This window comes from Orcinus orca, chromosome 12, assembly GCF_937001465.1.
Source record: "Orcinus orca chromosome 12, mOrcOrc1.1, whole genome shotgun sequence".
In the NCBI taxonomy this organism is placed as follows: domain Eukaryota; kingdom Metazoa; phylum Chordata; class Mammalia; order Artiodactyla; family Delphinidae; genus Orcinus; species Orcinus orca.
In genome coordinates, this window is record NC_064570.1 from 11,485,696 (window position 1) to 11,502,200 (window position 16,505).

A 16,505-nucleotide genomic window follows, 5' to 3' on the forward strand; every position below is an offset into this window, starting at 1 on the left:
TTCTCCGTAGTCGGTATGCTTTCTTTCTTTTTGTTTTATTGAAGTAGAGTTGATTTACAATGTTGTGTTAGTTTCAGGTGTACAGCAAAGTGATTCCATTTTACATATATACATATATCTATTTCTTTTAGATTCTTTCCCCTTAGAGATTATTACAAAATACTGTGTATAGTTCCCTGTGCTATACAGTAGGTCCTTGTTGGTTATCTATTTTATATACAGTAGTGTGTACATGTCAATCCCAACCTCCTAATTTATCCCTCCCCCACTTTCCCCTTTGGTAACCATATGTATGTTTTCTATGCCTGTGGGTCTATTTGTGTTTTGTATATAAGTTCATTTGTATCTTTTTCTTAGGGTTCCACATAATATCGTATGATACTTAGCATGCCTTTATCTCCAGAGTGCATCTTCAGCGCAAGGCCTGACATGATCTGGCCCCCAGACCTCCCTGGGCACCCCTGCTGCACCACCTGCTCCCTCGCTCACTCAGCCAGTCTTCCAGCCTCTTGCTTCCCTCCCACACCAAGCACACTCGCCTCAGGGCCTTTGCTGCTGCAGCTCCCTCTCCCTGGCACACTCTTCCCCCGGTCTCTGCTTGGCCGCCCCGTCACTGCCCCCAGGTCTCTGCTCTAATGTCTCCTAATGAGGCCTTCCCTTCCCATTTCCTGTGATCCAGCAACCCCGACAGACACTCCACACTCATCGTGGTCACTGTGCCCCGCGCCTTACTTTCTTCCTCTCCACCTGACACACTAAATACCTGGTTGTTTATTTGTTTACCATTTATCTCCCCACACGAGAATGGGGACTTTATCTCTTTGATTCACTTTGTTGGCCCCAGTGACCAGAACGGGCCCTAACTCTCAGCTGGCACTCAATAAATATTTACCAAGTGAATAAAAATGAGTCGTTGTACACAGTGCAGGTTCCCTTCATTTGTTAACTTCGTTTGACCTCTGCCTCTATATATGTGTAGGCATAAGAAACCCCCCAAAACCTAGAATTTGTTTAAATCTTCAGCACATGACAAATCAGAATCTTATTGAACTTCCTTCGATGATTTTACCTCTCATCATTGTTTTAATTTTGGATTAAACGGAACAGTTTAGGGAGAGTACCATAATTTTTCACTGCTTTGCACCCAGAAAGGATTTAATCCAGTCCCAGGAACCTGTGAGACAAGCAGTGACTGAGGACCCCAAGAGGACATGCAAAGCTTAGTGAAGAGCAGGGAAGCTCTTCCTCTGAACTCAGGAAAAAGGACAATGAAGCTCTTTTAAAAGACTTCGCATTAACAGATACACACTACTGTATATAAAAGAGACAAACAACAAGGACCCACTGTATAGCACAGGGAACAGTATTCAATACCTTACAATAACCTATAATGGAAAAGAATCTGAAAAAGAATAGATATATATGTATGTATCACTGAATCACTTTGCTGTACACCTGAGACAATGTAAATCAACTATACTTCAATAAAAATAAATAAATAAAATAAAAGACCTCACCTTCTGAAGTAAAATGGAGGAATTTCTCAGAGTCTGTGTTAGAGTTTTTAGCGATTTAATCTACTGCCCAGAGCCAAGGGTTCCAGCGTCCGACAGCCTGGGTTCAAAGCCCAATTTTGCATGGGATCTTGGAGGATGTATGTAACACCTGCCTCAGTTTCCTCATCTGTAAAATGAAGATGACAATAATAGTACATAGGTTCTGTTTAGGATTAAATATGACAGTCCATATGAAGCCCTTAGCATAATGCATAGTAAAAAAAAAAAAGTTAGCTACTATTGTCATTGGCAAAATAAGAAAGGTCATCTACCACAGAGTCGACAGTGAAAGTGCTGATGACACAGGAGGGACAACGTGGATGAATAAAGTTCATGGGTTCAGAGAGACAAGACGGGAGGTTGATGAGGTGGTGGGTGGTGCTGCTGACAGGAGCAGCAAGGGCCAGGTGATGTGGCTGCTGGAAAGGGGACTCACTTCTAAGCTGCTTTATTAGAAACTGTATCCACATCAGACAGGAAGTAACTGAGTGAACTTGACAAATGAGAATTTGTGCAAAGGAAGCCAATTCAACACTGTGAGAGATGGAGATATTTTGGTCCAAAAAAGAACAATTGGGGTGTCATGATAGCTAGATCAACTAGTTTAAGGGTTGAGAGGCAGGAAAGGGAAAACACCTGGTTTGTTTCTCAGGCAGGCAAAAGGCATGAGTTGTCAGAAGACAGATCCCAGTGAGACATGAGGAAAACCTGTCTAATACTTAGCCCTCCCTGCCCCTCTATGGAACAAGGGGTCCTACAATTTCACGTGGGAAAGTGATTAGTGATCAGGGATGTGAAAGGAGGGAATCTCTGTATGAACTAGGAGGTAGGACTCAATATTTCCTCCTGCTGCTTCCAGCTTAGGTTCTCAATTTTAATTATGTAGAAATTTGTTTATTATGCACTTCTATGAATTATATGACACAATTCTTCTTTGGGTTTAATTGTTACCATTTAAAATCAGTGTCAAATAAATCCCAAATACAACTAATTATAAAAACAATTAACAATAAGACACTTTAATCGTGGACCGTTTCATATTTATTCTCTTTCTCTCAATTCCCCTTATCTAATTATTTATAAAAGAATCTACCGTGGGCTGAGATACTAACCCTTTCTGATTAATGACCTTTTATTTTTATTCTTCTATTTCCATATATCAATATGTAATAAAGCCTTATTAATTAAGATAACTTGAGGAGAGTTAATTTGAATTGTTAGGAGGTCTGGCATATGGAATATTTTAAAATAAACCCAATTGAACTTTCATGAACACGTAGTAAGCCCAAAAGGGGCAACCTCGGGTGCCTTCAACAGACACTCCTTAGGGAATGGTTATGAATAACTTAGAAGCTTCTTAATTAGCATATCTTTGTTCATATGTAAATGTGTGCTTTTGGAATAGTTGAGGTTATTTAATACATTTCGTTGACTGAAATATTTTAAACATTCCCTTTACAATTTATTCAATAAATTGTTATTGAACAGCTCCATGTAAGGTGCTGGGATACAGTGGTGGGCAAAGACAGACATGGTCCCTACCTCTGCAGACCTGAGAGTCTAGTGACCAAACAGACACAAATTAAGTCATGCACACACACACACACACACACACACCACCCAAAACAACTATAAAATTACAACTGTGATAAGGACTACAGAGGAGAGATGCATGGTGTTATAAATTATCTAAGAGGGGATTTAACCTAGTCTAAGAAATCCATGAAGACTTCCCCAGAGAAATGATAATTGGGATGAGACCTAATGGAAGGGTAACTATGAACCAAATAAGAAGATAGGAGAGAACTTGGGGCAGAGCATTCCAAGTGACTAGTTGGATTATCATGTGCAAAGGCCCCTTAGCCAAAGAGGGTCCTGTGTACGTTAAGAAACAGAAGAAAAGCCAGTGTGGAGAACTGGCCATGAGAGATGGAGCAGAATCCGGGGTCAGTCCATTTAGGACCAAGTTAAAGACAGTTGCACTTATTCAATGAATATGCATTATCCTTATAAAGAAAAATTTGCTAAGCAAAGACGAAACATCAGTGCAACCCCTGGCCTAATTATCACAGATTTTTGAGTTCGCATAATCTAAAATAATGAGTTTTAGAAATTCCACACAACTGACAAATTATTCCAAAATTATGTTTATTCCAAATGAATGGCTTCCATTAGACTAAAATTATATAAACATACGAAGAGGTGGGAACGGGGAGAATCATATTAGCAAAAGGACAGGTAAGCCTTCTAAGCCACCTTGATGATTCTGTTTTTTCCCTCTGAGGGCAGATGGGAAAAAAAAGGAAAAGAAAAGGCATCTTCTACCAATCCTCATGATGCTTGAAGGCAAAACAAACTCTTAAGAACTGTAAAAAAGAGCTGTGCCATAAGGCCGGCCACCACAGCCCTACACTATGTGTGTCCCAATAGGGCATTCTCAAGCACAGAGCCAACTTCCCTGCACACATTTGCTAACACATCCTATACAAAGCACTCGTTTAGGATGGCTTTGTTTTCAAGAGCGGAGTGTTCTGAATGTCAAACGGCACACTTTGTGATTGCAGGCTGGCGGTGGACGGGCCGTTCGGAGCTGCACTGACAGATGTGTTTCACTATCCAGTGAGCATGTGCATTGCCACGGGAATAGGGGTCACTCCCTTTGCCGCTCTTCTGAAATCTATCTGGTACCAATGCTGTGAGTCACAAACCCAGTGGAAGCTGAGCAAGGTATGGAAAATATCATCAGCTTACCCTTCCATGAATTCAAAGGTTCAACATCCTTCTATCTATCATCTGCCGATTCCTGGGGAGGGTTTTAATTAACTATGAGGGATAAACTCAAGGATCCTTAACCATACTTATGTTCTTAAAAATCTCCATTCAGTATTACATTTATGAGAAGGGTTATGTCTAATCTTGTTAAAGATGACAAGACATAAATTTTATTGCTTCATTGCCATTACAGGACATGTAATTGCTCATGTCAGTAAAATATGGACAGGCTGCAAATGGCTATGTGACTGCGCTGCAGTGAGTACTATTAACAGGCAGCCTTAGACTCAAGCTTGATACTGTGGTTGCAAGTGTACTATTCAATATCTTCATCTCATGGACTCGGGGTCTTAACTGAGAAGCAAAAATGCCACAGTTGGGATTCATTTGTCTGCTTGCCTGGTGTTGCCATCCAGCTCCAAATCTCCTTTTTGTCATTTCTTGTATGTTCTCTGACTAGCTGCCTCCATGGTTCCCTTGCTCCCTTTGTGCATCCCATGTTTTAACCCTCTTAGGATCAGCAAAAGACACTAGAGCAGCAGGAGAAAGGGAGCCATGCTAACACTAAATGGTGTCAACTCAGGAGGGCCAAGGACATCGGGCAAACTTGGTTCTGGTCCTGGTTCTGCCGCTTCTCTGACTGACACTTTGGCTGCAGTTTCCTCGTCTATCCCAGGAAGATGCTTGATTAAGTCAGCATGTCTATGGGACGTTAGTCATATGAGAAGGTCCACTAAAGAGAATTGTGTAGTGAAATGATTTCAGAAATGCTGTCACAGATCCCCCTTTAGAAGATTCACATCTTCTATTGGCCTGTTAAATAAATTCTGCAGAAAAGAAACTCATTCAGTTTCATTTCACCCACCCTTCCCAAGCATATTTAGCCATGGAAACTTTCTTCATCTATCATTCTTTAAGAAATGGCACTTTGCGAAGCACTGGGGCAAGGCCAGAAGGGAAGATCTCTACAGGTGGGGCTTTCTCAACCAAGAAATTAGAGTAAAATTAGCTATCATTTCATAAGTTTCCAAGTGACAGGCGCTTGACATATGTTTTTTCATTTTATTTTTATAATCTTCCCAACAACCTTAGAAAGTAGATAGCACAAGCTCTGTTCTCCAAATAAGGCCTCTGAAGCTTTAGAGACACTAAAGTCACTTTCTTGGAAATACACTGTTAATGAAGGGCAAAATCAGGGTTCGAACTCAGGTGCATTTGGCTCTCTGGTTTGACATAACCAACACATGGTAGACATGGCTTCCACCTACTGTATTGTAGGAAGATTGTGGGATTCTACCCCACAATCTACCCCACAAGAATCTACCTCAGCCTGATTCCACCCTCACTAGACGCATCACCCTGAGTGCATCAGATCACCTCTCGGAGCTAGGTTTCCTGATATACACGATGGAGAAATAAGAGTCCATATCCATCAGGGAGTTTTAATACCAAATAAGACAAATAAATAATGTAGAAACATTACTGTATAAATGTGTATAAGATATATTAAGTGTGTATAAGATTATAATTAAATTAATTATATCTGCCAAAGATATAAATTACTAGTACTAATACTAATAGCCTAGATTAATCAATCATTGACTACCTAGAAGGCAGGGAGTTAGGCATTTTACACATACTATCTCACATCATCTTTACTTACCACTTTTCCATTTTACAGATGAGAAAACTGAAGCTGGATCACAAAGCTAATAGGAATGATAGAATCATATCATTGAATTGTTATAATACCTCTTTCAGATAAGTAGTATCCTCAGATTACCAGCGAGGAAACAGAAGCACAGAGAGCTAATAAATATCAGAATGAGAGTTTGAACCCAGGTTCTTCTTAAGCTAAATCCCATCTTCTTTCCTTTATAACACAATAAGATTAACCAAGTGTATTAGTCTGTTCGGGCTGCTATAGCAAAATACCATAGATGGGGTGGTATACCATACATACAACAGAAATGTATTTCTCCTACAGTTCTGGAGCCTGGGAAGTCCAAGATCAATGCACCAGCATCAGACTTGGTGTCTGATGAGAGCCCACTTCCTGGTTTATGGACGGTCATCTTCTAGCTCTAACTTTCCACTGCAAAAGAGGGCAAGTTTTTTGGACACTGATGGGCACTAATCCAATTCAAGAGGGCTCCACCCTTATGACCTAATCACCTCCCAAACTCCCCACCTCCAAATACCATCACACTGGGGATTAGATTTCAACATATGAATTTGGGGCGGGGGCACAAACATTCAGTCTAGGGCACAAAGCAAGCAAAACAGACACTGTTTCATACATTTGGACTCCACTGCAAAGCTTTGTTATGGTTTATGTTGATTTCCCCATCTCTGTAAGCTCTTTCCTCTTGCTGTCTACCAAGTCAGACCCACTTATAGCAGCGGCTCATTGCTTCATGGTTCTCACTGTACAAAAGGTCACATTATGCTTCACATGGAGATAGTGATGGAATTGTGTGTCTCACTTTCATTCACTTATTCACTCAATGAGTATTTATGCAGCACCTACTATGTGCCAAGCCCCACTCGTACTGGCTGAACAGCCTATCACTCTCCTCTCACCAGACTCACAATACCTGACCCTTCTCTCAACATCCATTACCCCTGTGCTGTTCTCCTTTTATATCATTTATCCTTCTTTTTTATTTTAACATTCACAAAGTACTTTATTTCCCTTAACAGATTCTGAGCTCCTTAAGCGTGGCTTTTCTCGATATCTCCATTATTAGAGAGATATATATTTATATATGCACACACACTATAAATTTTGAATAAATCAATGAGTGAATAAATGTCCACTTGGCCAAAAGAATTAACAAATGGCTTCTGCACAATTTTCTGTAAAATTCTAGGTTACTAAGATTAATTTTTTTTTATTTAAACAAAAGACTATTAGTTCAGCAACTTTAAAATTAAAATAATACATTCCAATTATTTTATCACAAATAGGAAAATTCTTCTAAGAATCCACAAAATCTTAAAGTCCATATTGGAACCCACAGAATATTAATACCACCTTCTCTCTCACCATTTCAGTGTTATTCCCGGGCTGTTTATGGGCTTTCTCAAAGCTGTTTCAGTGGGAGGGCTAAGGATTTACCACAAAAGTATAAAACAGGGGCTTCGATCTCTAGTCCAAAAAACAGAGATCATAGAATTGGAAATAAAACACACTGTTTTAATGACTTATAAAAATTGGGGGTAATATTGAGACAACCCTCAACTGAAAATTAAAGGCAGGAGTTATAGTATATGGGAGAAAAGAAGCTAAAAGCATGAAATCACAAAATTGAAGGGGCTTGACCTTCCAGTTTTGCATAGGACAATACTTACAGTGGGAAGTGATTGGTCCAAAGTCCCTATCTGGCTAGCCACTGATTCAGGACAGGAGCCTGTGTTTCTGGTTTCAAAGCGCTTTTATGAAAGAAGTGAGGTTTCACGCTACAGAAAGTTCAGGCTGAAAATCACACTTGACATCCACTTCCTCAGAATCTGCATGCTTGAGAAAAAGCTTAGGAAATTTCTGTTTTAAAGCAATTCTGTGTTTATTTGAGTACAGCTAACATTAGGCTTATGTAACTAATATTTGTCAGGGCCGCCCACATGCTTTTGAGATATAAATGCTACTCCTTCCACTAAACTGTCAGCATCTCTATAATTTTTTAAGTGCGGGAGAGCAAAGCAGTACATTCTTATCTAACAGCATCTTCACAATTATAGATCTGGGCTATAGTTTTCAGAGTGTTCTTTTCTGCAACAAGGAAAGGGGAAAAAACAGCATAGAGGTTCAGAGCTGGAATTTTAAGTTTAAATAGTTAACTGCAATTGGTTCGGATTTTCTCCCTCTTGTGTAAAAGTTGGCATAAAGGCAGTCGTTTTTACGAACAAGGCTTATACTGCAAGTCTAGAGTAAAAAATTTGCACCAAAGTTTTCTTAGTTGTGACCATTGCAAACTACATCTCTTCCTCCTTCTCCTCTGCCACATTATTCTAGAACACTTCTAAGTAAAATGCAAAAAGATATCCAATAGGACTCCTGCATCTTCTTTGGGGTCATATGTAGCACTTTCTGTTTGAAGCTAGCGTTTTTCAAATTTTTTCTAGCTATGTGTTATTACTAAAGATAGTGGTGAGGAGCGGCAGAGGAAGAGAGAGAAGTGGTTAGGAGGACACTTCCCAAGAAGGCAAAATAACAATAAAGATAATGATGCCCTGCTGTGAAGAAAATGGGAAAAAGTTGTAATATATTAGAGGGATATTTCCAACCCAAGAGTAAGAGCCACACTTCACTTAGTTGGAGGCACATGAGAACCCAGTGCTCTTTTGGGATGAAGGAAGGGGGTGTGAGCGGCTGGGACATCCCTGTGATACAGTATGGAGGAAGCCGAGGGTTAAAATGCCCCTTGGGGATGAATGTCCCCCCAGCTCCTGCCTAACGGAGATGATTAATTCTACATCACACTCAATTTGTGAAAAGAGCTCTTGAAAAAAGTTAGGACAGTTTGCTTGTGCAAACTGTCAAAATGATGAATGGAAATAGGTGTGTACAAACCAGGGGTGGGGAGGGGGCAGATTGCTGACATAAATGTATTGGCCTCCACATTTTAGTTCCCTAATATCACAGCCGTGCAGTCAGACCCGAGAGGACGGCCAACTGGATGATTTGGTTCATTTTCTTAACTGCATATGTAATCTTCAGATGATAATAAAATAGATTCTAGAAAAACTGAGCTAACCTAATTTCTTCATAAATGGTCTTCCTTCATCAGCTCAATAATACATAACCGTGATAATGAGTATTTATAGTGTGTCCCGCGCAAAATGGCCTTTGGGTTCTTAACCTAATATAATAAACAGATAATTCAAATAAAAAGACAGCATGGGCCAGTGGGAACAAGGCAAAGAGGCCAAGAAAGGCAAAAATCCATACTCTCCTTAAATATATTAATAAAACAAAGGAGGGCCTGCTCTCTTTTCTAATGAATGAAAAATGCATTTAATTTAATCTGTTTTGAGGAATTATTTACTTTCACTTTCCCTCACCCTGCTGCTCTGGCTACTCCTGGAACTGATCATCTCTGGTAGCCGCTGAGAGTGTCCTGATAAATTGAACCAGGGAACATGAGGCCAGCTTGCATCTCCAGGAGACTCACGTGCTTCTCACCTTTCACTAGGCAGCCTCAAAAGACTCCAGTCCCCCAGGAGGCCTCCCCATCGCCCTGTGGGGAAGTGGCCAGTATTAATATCTTTAATACCTTGGTTTATTAACCACACAAGCCGTACATGACTACAGGGCCCTTGTAAAAGAGGCAAATAAAATACTCCGTCAAAAATCTCAATCAGAACAGACTTGTGGTTGCTGGGGGTGGGGTGGGGGGCGGTGGTGAGGGATGGACTGGGAGTTTGGGGTTGGTAGATGCAAACTATTACATTTGGAATGGATAAACAAGGTCCTACTGTAGAGCACAGGGAACTATATTCAATATCCTGAGATAAACCATAATGGAAAAGAATCTGAAAAAGAATGTATATATATGTATGTACAACTGAGTGACCTTGCTGTACAGCAGAAATGAGCACAACTTTGTAAATCAACTAGACTTCAATTAAAAAAAAGAATGTGTAAGCATGGCATTACAGAGAGCAAAGTGCACTGTTCTGGGCACCCTTGCAATGAAAGACATCAAGACTTCATTTAGCTGTGTTTTTTTTTTAAACCTCATTTCTGTTTAGAAATAAATTGATTTAGCAGTTTGAAAATAAAAAACTCCCTTTATTCACCTCCCTTCCCAAATTAACCACCGCCACCGCTTGGCCCTCCAGGGTTCTCACCTGAAACGGTTGAGCGCATCTTATTCCATTCCTTTCCTGCACTTTTGTGTACACATATGCACCTACACACATATGCAAGGTGTTATTTTATTTTTACATAAATAGGGATGTGGGGATGGGGAAGGAGGGAGAGAAAGAAAGGTGTGCAATTTGTGTTTTTGTTTTTCATTCTAACATGGCCTGGCGCTCCTTCAAGTGTCACTGCCTATTTATTGACTTTATTTTATTTAGCGCCTTCAGTGAATTCTGTAGTATGACTATCTCACAATTGATTTTATCATTCTATTATTAATGAACATTCCAGTTATCCAACAACTATAATTTGAGCAAACTGAGGCACAATAAACTTTAGGCCCCAGTCAAAGGGCAAAGCAGCAGCATAGCCATGAAATAGTTAACATTAAGGATAATGGCTTTAAACAATAGTCTTAAGGACTAAAAGTGATTGACAAAGGCTGGTCTTAGTATTACAATGGATAATGGGAAAAATAGTTTTATAATTTTATTTCTTTAAAACCAGATGTGGAAGCCATGTTAGGGAAGCTTCTCAAAACTAGTTGCTTCAAAAACTGTTTGCTATTGTCTTCACCCACGATGACCTTGGTAACAGCAACCACAAAATAAAAACCAGGACAATAATAGTTACCATTTATTGAGGAGTTATTATGTTTTCTAAATATCAGTCTCTATCTTTTCAAAGAGAAAAGTTCTCTTTTTAGAAAATATTCATGATTCCCTCCATGGAAAGTCACCATCACCCTCCCTGATTGAAGCTTCTGTCAGTTCTGTTACATTGTATAGGGAGCGTGGAATCTTAGCTCAGGCTACTATAACAAAGTACCAAGGCTGAGTGGCTTAAAACAACAAACATTTCTCATAGGTCTGGAGGCTGGAAGTCTGAAATCAGGGTGCCAGGATGATTGTGTTCTGGAGAGGACTCTTCCTGACTTGCAGATGGCTACCTTCTTGCTGTGTCTTCACATGACGAGAGAGGGAGCTCTGGTCTCTTCCTCTTCCTATAAGGGCACTAATCCCATCATGGGGGCCCACCCTCATGACCTCATCTAAATCTAACCATCTCTTAAAGGCCCCATTTCCAAATCATCACATTGGCGGTTAAGATTTCAACACACAAATTTAGGGGGGATGCATTCATACCATAACAGTGGGGAACATAGGATGCTGCCCAGGAGGAGGCAAGGTCACAGTGCAATCCCACTGGCCTCCTAGAGGGAGCTGTTGTTCAAGGTCAAGGTCAACCCTGGCACCCAACATGGATCTTAGAGTACCTTTCACTAGTGAATGGGTTCCTCTTTCAGAACTACATCTTTATGACCAATGCTGAGGTTTCGAGACTGGTGCTAGAGATTTTGGTTTCACCTCCTGTCAATAACCACCATCTCTATAGTTCAGGAGTGACGGTGGACACAGACCCCCAAGTAAGGCAAGTGTCCCTCTTTGCTCTCTAATATAAACATGTGGCATTCATTCTGTAAGCTCCTCCAGATGACAGTGAGGTAGTAGCAATATCTCAGCTAACATCTCAGAGCACTTACTGCATCTTTAGACTTTGAGCTAAATGCTTCCATGAAACCTATCCTTTCATCTTCAAAATAATCTCATGGATTATTGTTCTGTGTTTTTGTTCTGGGGTTTTTTTGCCATTTCAATGTGTGATAATCTAGACTCAAATTACATAACTTGCTCCCAGTTACACAGCTTGAAGGTGGTGAAGCCAGGAGACTAGGACAGGTTGCAGGACTCCATGCTCACAATGGTTAACTACTATGTTATATTATACCTTCAACCTGCACCCTCATGTGCAATTTCCTTCCTTAGAAAGGAAAAAGCCCCTTGGGTGCTCTCAGCGATAGATAGATAGATAGGTAATTTTTGTCCCCATTCCACCCTCAGGAAATTGATTTTGGGTCTAAAGAAATGCAGGTTGTATTTGAGGATGTGTCCCCTGCTGTGTTTGTGGGTACCTATCCAGGCCATGGCACGGGAATGTCTGATGGAAGAGTCTGGTGCTCTGGTAGTAAAATAGATAAGTAGCTTTTCTTATTTCATTTCCTGGAATTGTTTATCCAAAAATAGCATGGGGACATTTCCTACTGGGCCCAGATGACCTGGTCCACACTCTCTTAAAGAGAAGCCCAGGCTGTGGGAAAGGTGGGGATGAGCTGGAGCTGAGACCCAGGCCCCCCCTGAGATTGGCTCTGGCTGAGTTTATCTCGTGGTTCGTGCTAGGAACGATGTGGCAGCGAAGGCCTGTGATAGGCCACATGCATACAGAACTCCCTAACCCCATAACAACGTCCTGGAGCGGTGCCCTGCAACATCTGGGGATCCATCAGATCTACAAAAATGTGTGGGCTGAGTCCTGTAAAAGAAAACTTCATTACTACAGAAGTTCAGAACTTTCATCATTTTACTGAGGATGACTTTCTGTGTAACAAAACCTTTTAAAGTTACCTGAGGTATTTTAGGCCTCTGTTATCTACTATAGATTTCTGAAAGCCATGCTTTATACAGGTAACCGATTTTAGATTGGTTTTATTTTTGGAGACTGAGGCGGGGCAAGAGTTGGGAAGCACAGATCACAGACGTGTAGCCTATTGTTTGGGACGTTTGTTCTACCATTGACCAGACCCTTCCTACTGGAGGAAACACAGAGGTGGGGAGCCTCTGTCCCTTCACAGTGAGCGTCCCTCACTATTAGAAAGATGAAAGGGAGTCAAAGTAAATGTGCTTTTTCCTCTCTTCAAAGTCCATTTTCTTCTCTTTCTGCCCGAGGCACTTCACCGGAGCCCATTCAGTGCCCCTCCATTGCCTCTTGCACCAAAGCTGCCCAGTGTCACCTGTGAGTCAGTTACAGAGGGAAAAACACACAAAGCCATTACAAGGAAGCAGAACGTATAAAAGGCTTGGCGAACCCTCAGAACACTGACACACAGCTAAGCCACAGGAAAGTAAGGACAGGAATGATTTCTGTTTGAAAGAATAAGGGTCAGTAAGTGGAGGAAAGCTAAGATGTGACTGTTTTTCAAGTAAGGGTGATTGGGACTGGATTTGAAATTGACAGGTTTAAAAAAAACAACGATTTTTTGGTTTGTTGTTTCAGATGAATGTATTTTTAGCATGTTTCTTAAAGAGTGAAAATAATAGAAAATAAGTCAGTGTTGTTTGTTCTATACCAAATGCACCGTTAATATTCTTAGATCAAACAAGCTACTAGGGACAGGAACGAGGGGAGGAGCATAGGTGAGAAGGGCATTAAATTCAGTTAGTTGGTTTTGATTTCCACAGGGAGCAAAGCGAGTTAAAGGCAGGGCTGAGGTTTTGAAAGAGTAATTTAAATGAGGCACTATACAAGGTGGAAAGAAAGAGGATAGCAGTACTCATCACCTACATAGCATATAAAATCAGCCTCTGGCCTCCATTCTTCCTTCCTTCCCCTACCCCTCCCCGATTCACCGCCCAGTCTATAAAAATGCTGCCAGAATGGTCGGGCCCAGGATCCTTCCTCAGATGACGTCATTCCCCTGCTGGGCACCCTGCAGTGTCTCCCCACCTTACTCAGAGTAAAAGTCAGGACGGCCTCACAGCCCCCGTCTGCACCTCTCCGCCTTCCCCTCAGACCTCACCTCTCGCTGCCCACCCCCCACCCCACACTCCACTCCACCAGCTCCTGGCTCCCCTCTGACAGCTCCCACCCCGGGCCTCTCCCCTAACCATTCAATTCTCTCCATGTCTTGGCTTCAATGTCCTCTTTCCTTGTCCATTTGACTTAATATTGCAGGACTTTCCAGCCTGCCTTTTTTTTTTTTTCAGAGTACCAATCACCCTCTGACATAGTCTATATTTTAGTTGTTAATTTATCATCTTTCTTCTCCCTCTAAAATGCAGACGCCATGAAGACAGGGAATTTTTGTCTCCTTTGTTTGCTCTTCGAGCTCCAGAGCTGAAAACAGTCTTGACATGGAGTGAGGATTCAGAATGTTCAGTACATTCAATTCAATTCTTTGAATCAACAAGGATGAACACGATTGTCAGGAGGGCCCCACTGACTCAGTTTTACAGCTGAGAAGAAGCTCCTTTTGGGGTAGGGGAGCTAAAATACCTGGGGATTATTAGTAGTCCTGAGATTAATATTCCAAGAACCCTTCCAAGCAGCAACTGTCCAACAAATATGTAGGCTCTAAGCTTTTGTTCTTCTTGAGTATTAATTTCATAAATTCCTGCACAAACCTGGAAAGAATAGGCAAGATACTTAGCCTGGAAACACGTTCTGTGATTTCTTTTTCCTCATGAATATGATCTGTTAATTAAATCTCGCCTGTAAATTTCATTATATGATGATGGTGAGCTTGCAGCCTGGCGGGGGAGGGGAGGGTGAGAACACTGGCTATTGGAGACGATATTTCCTGGTGGAGATCAAGGCTGGCCCCCTCCTCTATCCTGTTAATCAGCATCTCTTTTGGGAGGGGGTGCAGGAAAGAGCAGTGGGCAGTAGGGGGTAGGAGTGTGAGAAAAAGAGGAGAATTAATAGACCTATCTCCCGTGGTTTCTTCTAGATACAATTATCTGAAACTCAAAGCACAAAATCTAAGCCTTTATTTTAGCAAAGCCAAACTACTTCTCATCACATGCCATTTGCTAAACCCAGAGAGTTTAAAAAAAAAAAAAAGGAAAGAAAAGAAGAAAAGAAATGTTCCTCAGTGTAATTTCATTATAGCAGTTGACACACAACCTCTGCCACTACCCACCAGCTTCCTTGGACACTGATATGTCTGGCTGATGGGAAACTTCTGGCCTGTGTGGCTTGATTCTGCAATTACCATAATCTCCACCCTCCGGAGGGCATGGCTGGTGAAGTGGATTAGTGAACAAGCCTTTGGGTCTCTGGAGACGGTTCAAATCCAGAGCTTAGGTCATAAGTGAAGATGAAGGGCGTTGGTCTAACAGTTTATCCCCCTTTGGGAAGAGTGAAAGGCACAGCTAGTTATGATTATTAACCTCATTCAGAAGAAGCACAGCCAGGAATGGGGTAAATTGATCCTCATCCAGTGAAACTGGCAACAGCCCACAGGCTCCTGACTCTGAATTCATTCTGGGCCTTTTCAAACACAATGTGAATTTTTTCAAAAGAAATCACAGTGTGACTATTTGTTCGCTGGCAGAGGGAAGCGTGTTATTTTGCAGAAGTGCCCATTTGGGCTCAAATAATTTAGTGGAGATAAAGTAGTCTGCGATTATCAGCACATTATGAAAAGAGGGACAGATCTGTTTTCTTGCCTTCTCTCTTAACAGGTGTACTTCTACTGGATCTGCCGAGATCCAGGAGCCTTTGAGTGGTTTGCCGATCTCTTACTCTCGCTGGAAACAAGGATGAGTGAGCAAGGGAAAACTCACTTCCTGAGTTATCATATATTTCTTACTGGCTGGGATGAAAATCAGGTATAGATAAGACTTTGAGAATGAGCAATATTATCTAACTTGTGTCATGATAGAGCAAAGAGAAGAGGAATAATTTCAATAATGAGCTACATGGTTATCTAGCAGCATGAAAGTATTGTTTTTATGTTCTTTAAAAGAAAAAGAGAATAAAATAAAACCAGATAAGAAAGAGCTATTCAGTTGTAGCAATAAAAGCTACAGTTGGGCTTCCCTGGTGGCGCAGTGGTTGAGAGTCCGCCTGCCGATGCAGGGGACACGGGGTTGTGCCCCGGTCCGGGAAGATCCCACATGCCGCGGAGCGGCTGGGCCCGTGAGCCATGGCCGCTGAGCCTGCGCGTCTGGAGCCTGTGCTCCGCAACGGGACAGGCCACAGCAGTGAGAGGCCTGCGTACCGCAAAAAAAAAAAAAAAAAAAAAAGCTACAGTTAATTTGCTGAGGAATAGAAAAGAAGATTGGAAAAAGAGGTTGGTTAAAGGGAGAAAACCCCAAGTTTGGAAATCCAAGAGAAATTATGTCATTAAAAGTTGCATTTGGGGCTTCCCTGGTGGCGCAGTGGTTGAGAATCCGCCTGCCAATGCAGCGGACACGTGTTTGAGCCCTGGTCCAGGAAGATCCCACATGCCACGGAGCAATTAAGCCCGTGTGCCACAGCTACTGAGCCTGTGCTCTAGAGCCTGTGAGCCACAACTACTGAGCTTGTGTGCCACAGCTACTGAGTCCGCATGCCTAGAGCCCGTGGTCTGCAACAAGAGAAGCCACCGCAATGAGAAGCCCGCACACTGCAATGAAGAGTAGCCCCCGCTCACTGCAACTGAGAAAGCCCACACCCTGCAACGAAAACCCAATGCAGCCAAAAATAAAAAA

At 41.7% G+C, this 16,505-nt stretch overlaps 1 protein-coding gene across 1 annotated transcript in view; it reads left to right on the forward strand.

Moving 5' to 3' along the window:
* The window catches only part of NOX3 (NADPH oxidase 3), a 62,005-nt gene that overhangs the window by 28,537 nt on the left and 16,963 nt on the right, over positions 1-16,505 (forward strand). The window contains exons 10-11 of the mRNA XM_049695609.1: positions 4,121-4,283; positions 15,495-15,641. Of these exons, the coding sequence (XP_049551566.1) occupies positions 4,121-4,283; positions 15,495-15,641 (310 nt within the window). The remainder of the gene's footprint in view (positions 1-4,120; positions 4,284-15,494; positions 15,642-16,505) is intronic.